Raw genomic sequence first — 19,983 nt, forward strand, 5'->3', positions numbered from 1 at the left:
AGGCCTGTAACAGATGTGACTGCAATACCTGAGCTACAGAAATCCAACAGTCACGGGGTCCCCACAAAACAGCCTGGAGCTTCAAGCTTCCAGGGATTCCTCCCTCTCCCCCATTTGCTTGTCCTAGAGTCCCCACACTGGAGCTGAATCTTTAAACAGCCAGGCACCTCCCACCACCAAATCCTGAACATCCCAGGGTCCCCAGCCTCACCCCAGCCTGCCATTTCCTTAATCAAAAGGCAAAAGGAGCTAACTTCCTCCAAGTCCCTCAATACAGCTGTGGAGGATGATGGTCAGAATAGCTTCTTATCTGTGGAAGTACAGTTGACCCTTGAACAACATGAGATTGAACTGCGCAGGCCCATCTATATATGGATTTTTCAGCTGACCCATGCAGTTCAAACCTGCACTATTGAAGCTGTCCTCCGAGAGCCTCCTGATAGTCAGCCTGGCCATCTTCCTCCTTTTTAACCTCGAGGCCTGCCTGTCACCCAACCCTAACCCTGCCTCAGTCTGCCAGCTCCCTATTTTGCCTCACGGAGTCCGATTTCTCCACTGAGCAGGATTCAGCCCTTGAAGCACAGGCCCCCTTTGTTTGTTCAACCCCAAGACTATCAGTCTCATGCCTTTAGCTCAATTCAGCAAGACCTGGCAGAGGGCTGGCCATGGTCCAGATCCATGGTACTCTGCAACCGAGGTGGTCATGGCCAAGCAGGTCTGAGGCAAGTCTCTCATGGGGCTGTAGGGCCCTGGCCTGCCATCAGCAACATCTTTACTGAAATGACTTAGAGGAGAGAAGGTTGGGGAGAACATGAGAGCTGGGATGACGAGAAGCAAGATGATTCTGGCAGGACAAAGAGTTATGGGGCTAAAACATCACAAGACAAAATGCGAAGCATGTAACTTGGGCTGCATTTAGACACAGCCTGCACTCAGCAGCCTGTAGCAGTTCAGACAGAGGAGACCTGAGGACAGGAGCAAAGGGTGGAAGGGGGTGGAGGCATGTTTCACTTCTCTAAAGCAGAGGTTCCTAACCGTGGGTGATACCCCCACCCCCAAATGTGTGAGAGCACTTCAGCAATGCCTGGGGGCCACTAGAAGACATCAAAGGCCCTGAGAAGTCCTGCACCTTGAAAAATTACCCTGCCCAAAATGCCAATAGGGCCCCCCTCCCCCAAGAAACTTCCACGGTTGGGGGGGGCTGTTCTAGGAGCTGGAATTGTCCTAGGCCTGGTCAAGGGTGTGGTGAGGCAGTGAGTGACTCTGGGTGGAGGTGGTGGGCTGGCTGCTATGCAGAGTGCTCTGACTGAGGCAGGAAGCCAGGAGCTGGGGCCATCCTGCCTGGGCAGGACTCTGACTCCAAGAGCTCTGAGACCCAACATCCTCTAATTAGATTTATACAGCATGATCAATACCCCACTTGCAGGTGGTATGACCCAGGTCTCCTTCTGTGAGCTCTGGGCATCAGGTGCCTTGGCCAGGCTGGGTAATGAGCTGAGCTTGATTGCAAATGTCCCTCCTGGTCATCTGTGGGGAGAGCATCCCTAGCTCAGAAAGGGGCTGGCAAGATAATTAACTGGGGAACTTACAGGTCCTGGCCATGGATCCTTCTGAGGCTGGTACAGGGTAGACTGACCAGCTCCTCGATACCTGGTGACCTCTGACAAGCCCATTTCTGCCTGGGATCCTGAGCTTCTGGTGGCCCAGGCTAACTCAGCTCCTGCCTGGTACAGCCTGGACTGGATGTGTCCCCATGTAGGGGTGGGACCAGCAGCCCTGTGACCTTCCTGAGCCTCTTCTGATCCTAAGATACTGCTCAGGAAAGAGGAAAGGTGCTGGGTTCAGGACTGCTAACTCTCCGCCTGGAGTCTGGACTCAAAGAAGAGACAGCCCTCCCCCAAAGGCAAAAAGCAGCCAGACTGGGGAAGATGAGTGCTCCAACCTTTGTTTTTATGGGGGCGGGGCGGAAACAGTGCTCACCCATGAGAATTTAAACTGAATTTCAGAAAACGTACTTTCCCTACCCCATTCTTTCCCATGGGGCATTTCTTAGAAGATCTGTGGCCTGAGGGGTAACTGCCCAGCATCCATCCAAGCAGCCCCTGGCCCGGCCCTGGGGAAATGGCCCACTTACCTGTGCGACAGAGTGGGTTTCATGGAGCTCATGGAATTGAGGGGGGGCTGCATGGGGAGTTTCCCGGGAGGGGCGTCGCTCTGGCGGCTCTTCTGATGGCGGAGCAGCAGCAGGCGGCCAAGCTCCTCGCACCAGGAGGACAGCAGGGCTGCAAGGAAGGAGAGGATCATCAGCCGGCACCTCGGCCCCCACGCCCGGGCATGCCTACCCCCATCTCCCTCTCCCAGTGTTACCGATGCCGGCTTTGCTGCCCACCTTTACGTGACACCAGGAGAGTCACTAAGCCTGCTCAGGAGGCTTCTATGTTCTCACCTGTAAAGGGGACTAACACCCCCTGAAAAGCTTCTTTTGCTGTTGGAGTAGGTCAGAAGAGGGCCGATGTAACGGCAAAGAGGACAATCAAGATGGTGGAGGAGACAGCAGAGGAGATGCCGGGGGGAGGCCAGGGAGCCAAACACAGACCTCGTGCGGAGCAAGTTTAGGAACTGCTGACCACCCAGAGACTTCTCAGTGAAGTCCAGACCCCAGATTCTGGACAAGTAGCTTGACAGAGCTTTTCCCCATGGGTAGAGCCAAAATCACAAGTTTGAAACAAAATCCAGAGCCTTCCCGGAGCCTGTGGACAATCTCAGGAGTGCCTGCAGGGTTCTCCTTGAAACTCCTCCCCACAAAGGGCTGCACTGATCACACGGCTCCTGGTCAGGCTGAGACTGGCCCATGATGCTGGGCACAACGCTAGAGAAGAGAGAGGACGTGAGGGTAGAGGGCTGCCTGGGGGTGGGTGGGAGCCAGGCCAGAATCTCCCAGGGGTGTGCCAAAGGCAACAACACACAAGAACCCTCCATATTCAGGCTTAGAGATGCCTTAAGAACCTAGAATTAACAAGGTGCTGGTAGGAAAGTACAGCTTTTCTTTCATCCTTTCACTGTCTCTGTGTGGCCACCAGGGGCCAAAAGCACCCTCAAGTTCAGGATGTCTGGCCAGTCTTTCCAAAGTACAAAAGGGAGCTGAGGTTTGGGGAGGGAGTGAGGAGTCCAGAAGGCTAGGCTGTCATCAGTTTGCTGTGTGACCCTCTGGAGCTCACAGACCCTCTCTGGGCCTCAGTTTGCTTGTAGGAGAAGAGCAGTAATGACCCTTGCCCCAATTTCCTCCCAGGACTGTGGTGGGGGACAGATGGGGGAACTGCCGAGACTGTGCAGAAGCTAAAAGGGGTGACCACACCCCAGCCAGTGTCCCACTCCTTCCACGAGTACTTCAGTCAGACTGATCTGAGAGTTCTGGATGTAGCCAAACAGATTAGGCAGCCAGGGGACTTTGAACCCAGAACTGCTGCAGCCACTTGGCTGGACAGAGGGCCCACTGTCTCATTTCTAGGGTCTCCCATCTGAATGCTGTGCAACATGCTTCTCCATCCCTTCCTTGAATCTGCCCCCAGACAATCCAGGATGCCAGCTGTTATCCCCATTCTACAGATAAGAAGACTGAGACTCAGACAGGCAAAGTCACTCACTCACAGTAACCAGAGAAGGTCAGAGGGCCGGAGACACAGATGGTGCCCCTGCCCCACACCCTGGTGATAGAGCCTAATGCTGGACCAGAATGTGCGGGAGATGAAACCCTGCAGAAGGCAAAAACCAAGTAGCATGGCCCCCAGTCTGACTGAATCACAGGCCTTGTCTGAATCACACCGTTTACCACATTCAGCCGGCACTGGGGAAAGATGCCCAGACGTACACACCAGGAGTGACTGGGCAGAGCTGCCACTTCACACACCACCTGGATCCTGAATAACGGCCCCCATCAGCAGTGCTGGAGACCCTCTGAGACCCTGTCAGACTGTGCCCCTGCCTATGCCCGAAAAACTCTCAGTAGTGAAGAGCAAGTGGAGCCCAGCATCTTGAGGAGCAGTGGGTTTTTCCTGCCCCTCACTGAGTGGGCAGGGGTCAGGAGGTGGGTTTTAGGACCAGCAGAAGAGCCCCGTCCACCCAATCCTGCTGTGAGTTGCCTGGGGGAGGTGCCCACATTTTATGCGCTGGCTAGGGGCCCAAGGGCAAGGGAAGGGCACTGGTTCTCACAGGGAACAGGGCAGGATGGCAAGGGGTCCCACCAGGGCTGCTGGGTGAATCTGCTCAGCTTGTGTGGTGCACAAAGATGCCTGACCAAAGTGGCACATGGGGGCCAAAATCTAGCTTCCGCCCTCTCTCAAGAGGGTACCTGTTTCTCTCTCTTGGCTGGGGTGCCAATGGGCAGCTATGTCTTTAAAGGTGCATCCTGCCCCTGACTGGGGGCTCATCTTGCCATCCCTGCACAGGGGGTGTCAGAGAGAAGCCTCCACCCTGGTGTGTGTCTGCCCAGAAAACGTGGCCAAAGGTCCCTAGAGTGGGCCCCCCACACACATCTGCTGCAGCTGGAGGGGGAAGCAGCCTATTCAAAGAGGTTGGAACAAACAGAAATGAATTTCTAGATTGCTCCATTCTTCTCCCAAGCCCCTAGTTACTATTTCTTGTGCGGGGGGCACTGGGCATCTAGAAACTCATTTGCACACCAAGCACGAAGCGCTGGATCACAGCGACGGAGGGACTGCTCTGTTGCCAGCACAAAGGACGGCCACAGATGGTGTGCCTGCTGCCCATGCCACAGCCCCCGCCCCCCCCCCCTGCTCCTCCTGGGGGCTACCACGCCATGTAGGAGGGAAGGGGGGCCCTGGGGGCATTCCGTGCTTTCCTCCAATGTCAAAGGCCACCCCTCTGCTTGGTCAAGGACAGCAGTCATCTTCCTATCACTACTGGAGTGTTTTTCCTTAAAGGAATAAAAGAAAGGGAGGCTAGGAGTGTAGCAAGGCCTGGGATGCTGTAGGCAGATGGGATGTGTGTCCTGGGCAGCCAGTGCACAGCAGAGATGCCAGGACAGCTGTGTTTCTACAACTGGAAGGGATGGGATGGGACTCGAGGCAGCACCACCCTCAGCCCCTTGGCCTGAGCAGAGGCCACTCGGGCAGGCATGGCGGGAAGATGCACAGCGGATCGGCCCAGCTCGTGCTGTCATCACGGCTTAAACCAACACAGGCTGTTCCGAGGCAAATGCAAGTTAATGACAACACTCGGGAATTGTAGCCAGAAAGGGAGTCTGGGGCACCATCGAGAACCAGGAGAACCAACAGACAGAAGCAGGTAGGAGATTACAGAAGCACAGAAAGACAGCCCAGTGTGCGGGGAGGGGGGTGTCTGCTGCGTGCCCAGATCTGGCTGTCTGCACACAGTGGGGTGGGCGTGCCTGCTTTGATGAAGTAGGTCCTGCCTACACGCCTCTTTGGTTCTGTCTTTGCTCTGGGAACTCCTTGGGGCAGGGCATGAAAAGGACCACTGAGCACAGCCTCTGGGACTGTGGTGGAGCACCAGGCATGAAGAGTTCTGGGTGGGAGGCACAGGAAGGACTGGTAGGGCATGCACAGAGCACACCCACCCATGGGAATAATTTCAGGGAGACACTAGCCATCCTTAGCTGTGCAGGCAGGGTCAGGAGTGCCCCTCCTACTGCCTGGGGGGGGACTGAGGCCACCCTTCACCTCATCCTGTGAGCGCCACTCACCCTGACAGGCTGGGTTCCACCACTTAGAACTATGTGACCTCGGGCAAATTGCAGAAGCTCTCTGGGCTTTAGTTTCTTGAGCTGTTAAATAGGTATAATATGAATACTCACTCCTTAGGATTGCTCTAATATGTAAATGACACCAATACCCACAAAGTGCAGAAAGCAGTCAGGTGCAGCAAGCATGGAGTCCTGGAAAGCACTGTGTGTGGTCTCTGGAGAGCAAAGGGCACATGCACAAATGCCTCTATTCTCTGAAGGCAGTAAAGCACCTCATGAATAGGAAGAAGCCATCCCAGGCCCTTCCAGCCATGTCGAGGATGCACTGATGGGCACCAGTGCCACTCCCAGGAGAGGGGAGAGGAAGGGACAGCAGAGGGCAGGCTGTGAGGAGCAGGGGCTGAGCCCTGGCTCTGGAGCCCCATAGACAGGACTTAAAAGTTGTGTCTTGCCACTCTGGTTCAGAGATTTCAGAGCTTCACCATGCTTCTGCTTCACCTTGGGAGCTCCATTTTCCCCATCTGTGAAATGGGCTTAACAGAAGCTGCCCACCTCAGTGAGTAGACCTGAGCCATAAGTGACTGCTGTCAATCAACTGCAGGGGTATCCGAGAAAGGGAGGCAGGATGGGCAGAGACCAAAGGACCCTATAACCTACAGCAGCCCCAGAAAAACAGCCCCTCAATCCCATACCCACCACTGTACCATGTAACACCAGGAAAGTTGGTGCGGCACCGACTCTGGAACTAATCTGCAAGACCAGATCCCAGCTTTGTCTCTACCACCCATGTGATACCTTCAGCAACTCATCTAAGCTTCCTGTGCCTCAGTTTCCTCATCTCTAAAATGGAGCAGTGGTAATTCTAGTTCACACTCACAGCTGTGAGGACGAGCCGAGGTACCAGGGTGAAGCGCAGGAGCAGCATCAGGCAACATAGCAGGCACTATATGTATGTTTGTCAAAATGACAATTAGTGTCATTTCATTGACCTTGTTGATAGACAAGTGCCCACCAGGGCCCTTGGCATCTCTGTGCACTCTGACCACATGGCAGAGCATAGGGACAAATGAACTGGGTAGTTGTGCAGCTCTGCAATTCATGGGGGTGGGGGAGGGGTGGTGCTGAGTATGTGTAAGCCCCAGGCCCCTGAGCAGATGATTATGCCCATCTGCCCCTGAGCTATAGGCTTCACAGAGCTGCCCCTTCTGAGTCACCAAGGTGAGCAGCAAGGGGCAGAGTGAGGACTGCTCTGCAGCACTGTGAATGGGGGTGGGGTGGAGCAGGTTCTTTAGGATCCAGGACAGCCCAAGACCCAGGCCAAGGCATCTCACTTGGCACCTTGTAGAGCCATGGCCTTTAGCAGCCAAATTCCAGAAGGCCATGTCCATAGGGGAAGGAGCAATTCTGAAGGGTCAGTGGAATGGAGAGAAGACTCCAGCTAGGGGAAGACATGGCGGGCTGACCTCTCATGCTCCCCTGGTCTGCTCTTATCTTTCTAGCTTATCCAGGAAGCCACAGGGGACCCTGGGGCTTCCACTTCAGACCAGCCATGAACTTAATCAAGGTCATTTGCCAGCAGCACATGTCTTACAGTAGACACTGTGTCATGGTGTGATATGTACTGGAGGTACACAAAATAGTGGTGTGAGTGACTAAGGGGCTGGGGCATCTTTTATTAAGGGGATCCAGTAGACATGTCTAGGGGTCCCTGCAGTAGGGGATGCACCACGAACTCTGGGAGAGAAATGGAAGTGAACGCTGGGTCTGAGAATCAGAGGGGTGCAGGACACAGGTCTGAGGGAAGGCACCAAGGGAGAGCCGAGTTCCGACATTTGCTTCCGAAGGTCTTCCTGGCCACTCCCCACTGCAGCCAGCAACCACTACAGTGTCCTTAAGGACAAGGAAAACAAACACACTGAACAGATGTAAGGGTGAGGGCTGCAATGGAGCCCTGGGTGACTTAGGCCTGGCTTGTCCCAGATGTGCCCTCCTTGGGGACAGTGACCAGCTCTGCGTTTGCCTCTGCACCTGCAGCTTCTGGCAGAGCTGGCACACAGGATGGATGGCCGATGGATGGCACTCGGGCACCAATCTTATCTGAGAGGCAGTGGAAGGAAGGGCCTGCATCCCCAACGTGGGGATTGCCTGGGCTCCAGGTAGGGTGTGTAGAGTTGCGTTTTCCAGACCAGCCTTTTAGCCAGCAGACAATGAGCAGATGGGTGGTGGAGGGGAGGCAGAGGCAGGGGTCTGAAAGTTGGAGCATCAAAGCGGCAGATAAGCTTGCTGGGCATGTGCGAGAAGCTGCCCCTCCCCAGCTGGACTCAGGCTTAAAAAGGGCCAGAAACCAGAGGCAGCCATCATGGCCACAGGAAAAACAGGCGGAGGTGAGCAAGGGGGTGTTTACACAGTGAGTGGCCTGGAATGCTCATTCCCAGTAAGGCCTAGGAATCAGGAAGGGATGGCAGAAGCAGTGGGCCATTCAGGAGGAGAGTACAAAGACCTGGATGCAAGGGCCAAACGGGAGAATTATCAAACATGCTGCAGCCTGGGGACGCCTCTCTCAAATGAAACAAAAGCGTATTATGTATCAAAGAGCATCTCAGCTGCTAAAAGGCTGCTGGAGAACAGAGGAACTCAGTGTGTTTGGGTGTGTGAGTGTGTGTGAGTGAGTGTGTGAGTGACAGGGAGGAAGGGAGGAGGGGCTTCTGAGACCCAGGGATGGACTGGACTCCTGGGTGCCCAAGGAGGCAGCCTGCCAGGCCTTGCCCTCTTAAACCATGCCTTGGGGGAGCAGGGAGGAGAGGAGGACAGAGAGAGGTGGAAAGAGGTCCCAGGAGCATGCAAGTGGGGTTCACTGGCAGCGAAAAATACTAATGATACAATTCAAATGCTTCCATACCATCCACTTACTAGGTCCATACAAGACCCTCTGACATGGGAGCAGAGTGTGGCAGTCCCATTTCCCAGGGGGAAGTCTGGCCCAGGCAGCAGGAGGGCCTTCCCCAGGGAGTCAGGATAGTAGAACCAGGTGTCCACATTGGGTGCATTCCCTCCCCAACACAGGGGCCTGTGCCCGTATCCCCTTGATTCCCCAGGAACATCTCAAGCTGCTGCAGGAAGGCACTGCTCCACTGCCCTGCCTTGCCCCACCCTGAGAGTACCGTGGCCTGATTGTCTCTGCAGTCTGTCCCTTCTGCTTCTCGCCTGTTCCAATCACCTTCTGCAGCTATGCCTGTTCTCCCCTGAATTATGACAAGCGTGTCCTATCATTTATCTCAGTCTCCTAACCCGCCTCCCAGCAACCCACACTTGCAAGACAGACAGAGGAATTCTTGCACCAATGCGTTCTGATCCCCTCTCCAATCGTGTCCCCAGAGGCAGTACAGGTGGATAGTAGGTGCTCAGTGGCTACCTGGGGGAAAGCTGTGGTCTTCTATAGTAAGAGCAGGAGCCCCGAGAGCCACAGAGGGATTTGAGAGGTTCACTTCTGCCACTTCAGCAGCCAGTACGATGTTTGGCACAGGCTATGCAGCCAACACATGGCCAAGGGACTGAATGAATCAGATAACTCAACACACAAAGGACAGAAGAGTTGGACAGACACTGAGCACACTGTGTCTGAGACCCAGACTATTGGGGTAATATCTGTGACCCACTGCTATGACATTTAAACCTGCTAGCAGCTCCCCATTTCTTGGGAACAGGGACCTAGCCTCAGGAGCATTAGCCCAGAAAGAAGTCCTATTACGGATGTGTACGGAAATTGGTGCTGTCATCAAACGAGGTCTATAGCCAAGTCACACATGACACCCATTTTGTGATATGCACAGCCATTGGTGAGCCACACCAAAATGGGGAATGAAAGGTAAGCAGTTGACAGAAACAAGATCAAGTTCGTATGCTTGGGAGGCCAGCTGCAGCCCTGGGTTTTCTTTGCTCACGGGCTGGCTCTGGTGTCCATGTTAATGGTGTCTGCCCACAGGGATGCCGAGGGCCTTTCCACAGCATCTCACCCAGGGCTCCCAGGGGACACTGCTGCTTCTTCTGCCTCCCTGACCCAGGCCACACCCTCCTACCCTCCGACCTTTGTCTCTCGTCTCTCAAACATGGAGTCCTATGACCACTGACCAGGGAAGCCTGGTGGTAGGGAGAGTGGGGACTCCTGCCTATGCCTGGAGACCAGAGTTCCAGACTCCAGACCTGTGCAGAGGAGAGGTGAAGGCCCAGGAGGGGAGGGCGAAGGGGGAGGACATGGGGGTTTGAGATGACATAGGCCTGGGATAGTCTCTCTGTATTATCTATAAAAAGTGAGGAAAAACAGGAGGACCCCTGCTCTCAGGCCTGGTATAAAAAGTCCCAAAATGAAGAAAGGGCCTGAGCTTTAAACCACATGTGAAAGATAGCTAATTTCGTGCCAAAGAGTCTCAATGTGGAAGCTGCCTTCTGCCTCTAGAATGCAGAGTGGCAGAGAACACAGACTCTGGAGCCAGGCTGTCGGAGTTCAAATCCCAGCTCAACCACTTAGCAGCTGTGTGACCCTGGCTGAGTTACTTAACCTCTCTGTGCTTTGGTTTTCCCTCTTGTAAAATGAGGATAATAAACATTACCTACCTCCTAAAGTGTCATGGGAATTAAATAAGCTAATGCACATAATATACTAGTATAATGCCTGACACGTAGGAAAGATTATATAAAAATACATTGTTATTTTGCCCTGGCTAGTGTAGCTTAGTGGATTGAGCACGGGCTGAGAACCAAAGTGTCGCAGGTTCGATTCCCAGTCAGGGCACATGCCTGCGTTGCAGGCCACGGCCCCCAGCAACCGCACATTGATGTTTCTCTCTCTCTTTCTCCCTCCCTTCCCTCTCTAAAAAATGGATAAATAAAATCTTAAAAAAAATACATTGTTATTTTGTTATTGTTATTGAGCACATATTCCTTTAGGATTAAGAGGTTTCTCTGTCTCCCATCTATGTGCTGTTACTCAAATAAAATACAATTTCTTTCACCCATCTCCAAGAGGATCACAATGCGTACATGCCTTGGGCCCAGACTTGCACCACCTCCTTTATACTGGGGCAGGCAGTGTTGCTCCCCAGCATGCAACTGCACCCCCACTCAGTGTTTCCCTGCCAGACACTCTGCACTGAATGGACCCCAGGTCCCACCGAACTGAGCCCTGATAGCTGTTACCTTGACCCGGCTCTTAGGTGACACAATGCAGGTGGCCAGTCTGGGCCAACAAAGTGGCCACTACCAAGTGGCAGATCACCGAGAAGCCCAGCCACTCCTTGGCCTGCACCCCCTTTGTCTAGCAGGAAGTGGGACTGGGACCGGAGCCAAGGGCAGGATGCTGCTCTCACCCCTATACTTCCAGCAGGACGGGCGGTCTGAACACCACCCCCGGAACAGAGCTGGCCACGGAAATGTTACTTAGGTGTCCTTTTCTCTGGGCCCACCTCTGCTGGGTGACCCCAGAAATGGAGAAATGGCCCCCTCCCTGCCAGTTCTCTTGGGTTATCTCCTCCCAGGAGGAAACAGCACAGGATGCACTTGACCACGGAGGGGCAGGAACCAGGGGCAATGACTCGGAGCCTTTGGGCCAGGGACAGTAGGTGCTGGGCCTCAGAAAACCAGCTGTCTGCCCTATTACGACCACTGACACAGCAAGCAGCCTGGGGCCTCAAGTGCATGTCTGTGGAGTGGTGTGACACCTCCCACTGTGGACAGTGAGGAACTAATGGGACCATGAGAGTGCACAGACAGCCCTCTAGTTTGCCCAGCTGCCCGGGGCCTCTGCTTCAGTGGAGCCCCACAAACAGCCAGGGAGGGACAGGCCGAGGATGAGGTTGTCGGCATTTCACAAAGCAGAAATCGAAGCCCAAGACAGGGTGACTCACCCACAATCACACCACAGGACAGAGGCTCTGCTACTGGTCCAGGATGGTTTCCTTTCACCCCCACAAACCAGTGATGTCAAAGATCTGAGAACAGGGACAAGCCCAAGAAGACAGCTCTGTACCTCACACCCACCTGCCACTCCCACGATCAGGCATCATCCCAGCTTCTTGTTCAAGTTTGCTACCAACCTCCTGTGGGACCCCGGGCAACTTCCTCCTCCCTCTGGGATGTATGTAAAAGAGTGACTAGGTGCTGGGCTCCCTGAAGGCTGATGGTCCTCTAATCAGCCCTGCCCTCACTGTGGGGTCATGTCTCTTGGACTTGAGGGCAGCCTCAACCCCTTCTCAATCCTGCAGATGCTGTGGGCTAGGCTGCCCATCTTCACACCTGGCCTGGACACCCCCCCCCCCCCACAACCAGGTGTGGGCTATAGATGCAAGGGGCTCCAGATAGCTTGGCTTGCTGAGCCCCATTTACTAAGGCTGCGAGCCCAGAGTGGGGAGTGTAGCTGCTGTGGTCTGACAGCTGGTGTGCACAGGACCCAGGGTGACAGGGACTGCTGAGGGGTTAGGACTTCCCCCTGGTTACAGGAAATGTCCTTTCTGGAGAGTTGTAGGTTGGACTTGAGAGGCCCTGACAGCTGACAGATACATTTTCCTTGGGGAAAAATCTTGCTCTCCTGCAAAATGGCCAAATCATTGCACTACCAGCAGCATGCTGTCCTGAGTTTCAACTGCTTCTAGTTGTTCTAGATCATTCCCACACTCTGTTCCCTGCTCTGTCATCTTCCATCACTGTGGAAGAAACAAGGTCAAAACAAGGAGGAATCATCTACTGGCCCTTTGGCTGTGAATGACCCTGCCCCTCTCCTGCCTGCCTCCCACTGCAAAGGCTCAGGGAAGACCGACCAGGCTGATGGTGTGGCCGGCCCAGGATATACCTGGAGCACATGGCCCACTCTGCTGGGTCCCTCCCAAAGGTTGGCAGGTCCTGCCATTTCAGGTCCTGAGATCCAGCCCAAGAGGGCCTCTGGGCCACTCCTTCACTCTTGGAGAGGGGGCATGTTCCCGCCCCCTCCCCCCCAGGGAAGCCCAAGTTGGCAGGAGCTGGGAGTCTCAAGGCGTGTGAACACACCCTGGGAACTGAACTCCGGGGACCTCGGAGCTGGCAGGGCTGATTCCCAAACCGGTTTGGCTGTCCCTCACCCAGGGGAGGCTGGGCCTGCTGGGCAGGCTACTCAGGCTCAAGAGGAGAAGTCAGTCAGGCTGAGCCTGTCCGTGGTCTTTAGGAAAATCCCAACCTGGAAAATTCCCTGCCCACCTCACACCACCATCTGAACCTTCCTGGATGACTCAGGTTCAATGAAAAAACACCCCAGAAAGGCTCCAGGTGGGCATTTTCATCAGAAAGAGATGCTACCTTCTTCTTGCAGCTATGCCCCAGTCCTTCAGCCTGAGAGATGGGTATGAGCAGGGCCTTGGCCACAGTGTTGCTGTCCTGGGAGACCAGACGGCAGGGAGCGGCCACTGAGTACTATGTCCCCTCGAGGGGGCTGGCTCACATGCCCTCTGCCCCTGGACTTTCACAAGTTGCCTGGTGGTGGGGGTATCACAGCCCCATTTTAGAGATGAGGGGTGAGCACAGAGACGATGGGGAACCTGGCTCAGGGCACACCTGAGCTTGGACACAGACATGCTCCCAGCGCATTTGCAAGACAAGACCTGGGCCACACCTGCCCTTCCTTGCCTCTGCTGGCCTGGAGCCGTGCACCCAGGAACCACGGAGCTCCATGCCCTTCATTCCAGCAGGCACCACCTGATGAACTTACTTTCCATTCTGTACATCTAGTTTCTCCTGGGGGCTAAACACCACTGCCCATACTTGCTCTCAGGGAGCCGGAGGGGTAAGGAGGGGTTGCGGGAATCGATTTCTTCCCTGGGTAATTGGCCTTTTTGAGGCTTCCCAGCTGAGTGCTTGCTGTTTGGCTGTGTCGCTCCACTCTCAGTCAGAGTGAGGCCAGTTCCTTCCCAGGGTCATCGAGACCCTGGAATCTAAACACCCTGGCCATCTACCTCGTGGAAGGCAAGAGGGCCAGAGTCTGAGTGCTAAGAAGCTTTGCTGTGTGATATCTGCACTCTCTCTGACCCCCAGGTCCAACCACATGCCCTTGGCTCTTCCCATGGAAGCCCCAAGCCAGTGACAAATGCCGGCCTCTCAAACAGCGGTTTCTTTCCAACTAGCCTGGGCTAATGAGGCCAGCACAGAGACCTCCCCGGGGTCCTGGACCTGAAACCAAGCCCAGGCACCTTTGTTTCTATAGAGGAGCTGCCTGAAACACTTCTTAGCCCTAGAGCGGCTAAAGGGATGTGTGCTACAGTGACAGGAGTAGGAGAGAGGTTTGGGGCGGGCAGTACTGTGTCAGGTAATCCTTGACTACTGAGAGCTGGGTTCAGGTCACTGCTCATGGAGAAAGAGCAGATTCAGGAAAAACCTGCTGACTGGACCCCAGCTCTCCTGGCTCCCACCATTGGCACCTCTCACACTACCCCTCCTTCCCTGCTTCCTTTCCCTGGCTGGGTGACCTGGTTAACCTCCAAGAATCTCAGGCTCCTGGTACAAGAAACACAGACAGTGATCCCTTCCTCCCCCCACTGCAGGCTTATAAGGGTGAGGCCTGAGGCACAGGCAGCTGGCCTAGAGGTGGTGGCAGGGCTCCCCCTCCAGCTGCAGTCACTCTGGCCACTAGGCAGGTGTTTTAGTTCAGGGGCACACGACCTGGCCCCATGGGCGCATTCAGTGGCAGACTCAGATGCTCCTTCCTGACCCTGCACTGTGGGAGATGACAACTTCCAGTGGGTTCTCTACCCAAAACTGTGTGGCAGGGTTTTTCTCTCTTGTCCATTTATCTAGCAAGAGCGGTGGAGCCCCTGCACATTTCATGCTTCCAAGTAACCCTGAGTGTGAATGTCTGAAGGAGCCCTGGAAACCACCCATTCCTGGCTGTTATGACCTCTCCAGGTGCCCAGCAAAGATGACCCAGCTGCCCAAAACACCAGACTGGCCTTCTTTCATCCCACTGAGCTCTCCTAAAACACAGGGGTACCTGTGCTCTTTTGAGACTACTCATCATTCTTTTTACTTTTACTTTTTTTATTTTTTACTTATTCTTCTAGCACTCTGTGTACTTGTTTTAGCTATGTGCAGGTAGATACCATGCAAAGGAAACCTGACAGAGACTGACTTTATAGAACACTTGCAGAGGAGTGGGGGCAGGAAATGAGAGCAGAGCTTTCTCTTTGCAGTAGCTCCTTTACGTGAGGAAATGATTCTCTGTGAGGTTTCTTTAAATATCCAGCTGCCTTGTTGCAATGAAAATAAGAATTCCATTTACATCTAGTGTTTCATGGCTGCACCTGCTACTCAGAATGTAACACACCTGGGTGATGTCTGGGTGAATCTAGGTCCTGCATGGTGAGGTCCCAGGGCAGGACTGAACCCCCTCGGTCTCTAGGTCAGGGGTTCCCAATTTTACCTGTGCATCAGAATCATCTGCAAGCTTGTTAAAATAGAGTGCTGTGCCTCATACTCAGTAGAGTATCTGATTCAGTGGGTCTGGGATTGGGCCTAATACTTTATATTTCTAACCAGTTCCCAGGTGCTGCTGGTGCTGCTGGGCTGGAGCCTCCACTTTGAGAAGCACTGGTCTAGGAGGATGGATGAACTCAGTGGTCATCTGCTCCATGAACGGTGAAAAGGGTGGGGAGGGACCATTCTTTCTTCTCCCCTTCTGGGTTCAGAATGCACACAAGCTCTCGGGCCAGGAGAACAGTGTGCTTGGCAGGTGGTCCGGACACTGCTGCTCACCTTCCCTGATCTCTACATTCAAGGCCCTGGAGGTTTGACCCTGGACTCTCTTCCTGGCCTTGGTACAACAGAAAGAACATTGGACAGGGAATCAGAAGTGGATGTGCCTGGCTTTTATCTGCTAGCCATGAACTGTGTGGTCTTGGGTAAGACCCTGGCAGCTGAGTGCATCTGTATTTCTTCACCTGCATGTAAACCTATCTCACCTAGTTGCTCTAAAGGTGTAATGGGGCAATCTTGACAATGGCACCTACAGATGCAGACCTTGATTCAGGTCAGGTGCTGTTCTCAGTGCTTTACACACATTGTGTCATTCAAGCCTACCTTCTGTGAGGTCACTACTATTCTCTCCCCATGAAATTCTCAGTTCCACCACTTGCTTGTGTCTCAGCTGTGTGACCCTGCACCCTCCCTGTCTTGGGGTCAGCCTCACAGTGCTAAAGGGCTGACTTAGGTCCCGCAGGGCTCACTCAGCATGCTGAGCCTCTCAGGAAGCAGTCCTGGGGCAGCTGCTATCATAGGGGTAGCGGGAAGGACAGCAGCCTGGGCCATCTGCAGTTTAGGCTAACTCCCCATTTCTCTTCTAGAGCAGCTGAGGGAGGGAGCATCATTTGTTTAGGTCTCTGCAGTGTTTAATCACCACGAAGCTCTCCCACCCTTCTTCCCCCTCCAGCGCCTGCTCCCTCCCTGCAGCAAACAGCTCTCTGCCTTCTGCCTCTGATGGAGGCAATGAAAAATTAACACAGTACCCAGACAGAAGGAAACACTGGGCAGGGATGGTGGTCAGAGCCAGATGATCAGCTGGCCCCAGCCCAGCAAGAACCAGTTGGGCAACCTGGAACCTGAGGGGGGCTCCAAAGGGCCTGGTGGTCACACAACTGACCACCTGGCAGGGCCCAGGGTTTGGGATGGCTGTCAGCCTGGGGGCCCATAGCGAATCTGACTACCTCTAGAGCCTGGGTCTTCCTGGGCTCTTGAGCCCTTGAAGAATCTGAAGCCAGGCAGAAACCTGACATACTCTCTTCTGGGTTCCTTTTCCTGACACCTGTAGAGTAGAGATCATTATCACCACTTCATAGGAGGAAATTGGAGCTCAGAGAGGTTAAGGAACCTACCCAAGGACCACCAGCCAAAACAATACGCAGAGTGGGGTCTATTTATTTTTATTTAATAAAGTTACTTTTTGTTTATATACGGAATATACAAATCCATTCTTAGAACACTAACAATTTCAGACAGAGATAAAGAGGATTAAGACCCATATTTTCCATTACATCTGATGGTTCCACCTCACTGTACCTTTTGCCACTCTCCCTCCTTAACTTTTAAATGTTTTTTGAAGTAATGTGTGAATATGATTAAAAATATACAGGAGTAGAAAAAAGGTGTGTACTGAAAAAGAGTCTCCCCACCCCAGTCTTGTTGCTCAGCTCCTCTCACCAGGGAAATCACACTGGTGGCTTTGGTTTCTCCTTCCAGTTATTCTGTTTACTTGTCTCATGGCCTTTGCAAAGTCTGCCTGGAAGGTCCTTGCCCTGAACGCCCATGAAGCTCACCCCTCACGGCTTGTCCTTACTCTGTACTCAGCAAGGGCTTCCCTGACCTTTCCATGTTACAGATTGCAACACCTCCCCTGCCACCTGACTCCCTCATTTCCCTCCCCTGCTTAATTGTTCTCCATGGCACTATTACCTTCTACTTTTATCTTATTTATCATCTGACGCCCCACTCCCTGTGCTGGAGCAAAAGTGTTCCCAGTGTGGGGTTTCTACATGCTGCATTCACTACCACATCCTTGGTGCCTAGAACAGGGTCTGACACAGGGGGCAACAGCCAACATGCGTGGAGGGCTGGGCACGGGCACCGCACAGCCAGGCAGATCCCACCTGACACAAAGGGGGGCATGTTACGCATGCTGCTCTCTACCTCCTTTTTAAGAACACACGTTTCAGCTCAAAGAGACTGTCACCCCTGAAGGACAGGACTGCACTTTCTATTGTCTCTCTCCAGGACCCACACTGGTCTGAGGCACACAGCACATGGTCAGAATGACTGGACCGGGCACCTGACCCCTACCTCACACCACAGACTTAAAAGAAAAAAAAAGGCAATATAATACATTGTCTAGAAGATGATATAGGAGATTATCTCGAGGACCTTAGAATTGGGGAAAATTCTCAAAGAGGCACAATAAACACTAATCATAAGGAAAAGTTGACAAACTTTCTAACATTAAAGTAAATACCTTTTGGCATACTAAAATACCACATTTAGAGAATGAAAAGGCCCTGACTGGTGTGGCACAGTTGGTTGAGTGTCATCCCACAAAGTGAAGGGTCACTGCTTTGATTCCCTGTCAGGGCACCTGCCCGGGTTGCAGGCCAGGTCCTCGGTTGGGGTGGTGCAAGAGGCAACTGATTGATGTTTCCCTCTCACACATTGATGTCTCTCTGTTTCTGGAGAGCCCAGGGTGGTGGGAGGGTCCAAAAGAGACAGAAGCCACAGAGGGTATGGTGAAGCCCAGGTCAAGGGCTCTATGGAGTCAGGCTCCTCAAAACCATCTGCAGCCACCCAGGAAGGACACTTGAAAGAGGTGGAAGCTGACTCCATCTCACTCCTCTCCCAGCCCAGGCCTCTTCCTCCTCCTCCATGAAAAAATCAGACTTAAGATAGAAAGAAGAGCCCCAACCCCCTTCCCTGCCCCATGCAGAGATAACCAAGCAAGAAAAAACAAATTAAAGAGCCCAGGAGCCTGGCAGGGCCTTGGGAAGTTTGGCTTGACAGGGCAAGAGCATTTAACAAAGCTCACATCATCCATCACTGGGGCCCAGTCATTTAGATACTGGACATTTGATTAAACTAATATGGGCGGCTGAGGCGAGGCATGGCCGGGTGCTTCCTACCCTCGCCTACAAATTAGACCGTCACACACAATCCGATTACCTTGACTGCCACATTTATCTCGGGAGAGGGGCCATCCATCACTCCTCAGCAGCTGGCTCTGTGCCTCCTCCTGCAGGAGGGGAGTTAAGTGTGCCCCCAAGTTTCAGCAGGCAGTGCTCACTCAGTCACTACTACAGGTCCTATTCAACCAGTGCTGGCCACCCTGGGGTGGGCCTTGGGCTGGGACTGGGAGGCAGGGCAAACACAGGCCTTGCCCTTGAGGAGCCTGCAGCGCGCATGTGAAAGGAGAAGTACTTCAGCTGGCAGTAAAGAAGAGCTCAGAGTGTCGTCCAGCTGGCAGACCCAGGTCGGAACCCAGCTCCCTCTTTTCCAGCTGTGGCCGCATGTGATGTGTCCCTTCATCCTCAACTACATACCTGAGAAATGGGATAACACAGTGTAGCACTGTCCAAAAGAACTTCGCAAATGTGGAAATGTCCTCTATCTGTGCTGTTCAAATCATGAACCACCATCTGTGTGTGACTATTGAGTGCTTGAAATGTGGCCAGTGTGACTGAGAAGCTGAGTTTTAAATTTTATTTAACTTTACTTCATTACATTTAAGTGTGAATGGCCACATGCGGCTCTGGCTCCGCTGTTGGACACGGCAGATACAATAGTTGCTGCCTTTTTGGGGTTGTAGTGAAGGGTCAATGAGGCAGCTTGAAACGCCTAGTGCAAAGCTCTGCACACGACCAATGCTCACCAAAGGCTGGGCCCCTTTTTTCTCGAAGGGAGGGCTGGGTTCTGAGACCAAGGATAACAGCAGCTATTACCAGAAAGCCCTGAACTAACAATATGGTCACCTTTGCTGTCTCAGAGTCCAGCAGCAGGCTCCTGTTTTAAAGAAAAGCAGTGAGGCTCCTGGGTAAAGATGGTACAAACCATGAAGTGGCACAGACAGGACTCAAGTCTTTGGCTTTGAGCCCCTGTTTTCCCACTGGACAACTGGTTACCTAGGAGACACACAGCAGGAGCAAGGCTTAGGGTGGGGCAAGTGAGAGCAGGTCTGCTGGGCAGGTGGGGGGGGGTGGAGGGTGGGGGGGGTGGAGGGTGGGGGGGGGTGGAGGGTGGGGGGGGGTGGCAGCCTCTCCCTGACCACCATGGTCTGTGGATGCTGCTCTGGCCAGCTTCTCCTCTGGACTGGTACCCTCTCACTGACAGCACGGAGGTGGATGTCAGGCACAGGAGTACCCTAGGCCTCCCCCAAGCCAGGCCTGGCCCAGCAGGCCTCAGCCTGACAGACCAAGCCCAGGGCAACACTGAGGCCCCTCCCAGAACAGGGCAAAGCTGGAGCCAACAACAGAATTTTTGGTCCTAAATATACTAGGCCTAGATGGGCCAGGCCTTAGGCTTTGCAGTGACCAGGGCAACTAGACAGGGAGCCTCATGGACACTTGGACCAGTGACAGCTCAGGGACATCAGATTTCCTCCTGCTTTACAGGACGCCAATGAGCACAGGCTAACTTGAGTGAAGGCTGGCGGACGAGGATCCAAACCAGCTTCTGGAACCAGGAGTGGATCTGAGGACTCTGGTGAGTCAAGTCCCCTT

The 19,983-nt window shown here is 53.7% G+C and overlaps 1 protein-coding gene across 6 annotated transcripts in view; it reads right to left on the reverse strand.

The window, feature by feature from the left end:
- ZMIZ1 (zinc finger MIZ-type containing 1) overlaps window positions 1-19,983 on the reverse strand; it is a 225,645-nt gene that overhangs the window by 32,757 nt on the left and 172,905 nt on the right. For all 6 annotated transcript variants that reach the window (XM_036026757.1, XM_036026759.1, XM_028513299.2 and 3 more), the window contains one exon: window positions 2,135-2,282. In XM_036026757.1, coding sequence (XP_035882650.1) covers window positions 2,135-2,282 — 148 coding nt within the window. The remainder of the gene's footprint in view (window positions 1-2,134; window positions 2,283-19,983) is intronic.

The sequence above is a fragment of the Phyllostomus discolor genome, chromosome 5 (genome assembly GCF_004126475.2).
Source record: "Phyllostomus discolor isolate MPI-MPIP mPhyDis1 chromosome 5, mPhyDis1.pri.v3, whole genome shotgun sequence".
In the NCBI taxonomy this organism is placed as follows: Eukaryota; Metazoa; Chordata; class Mammalia; order Chiroptera; family Phyllostomidae; genus Phyllostomus; species Phyllostomus discolor.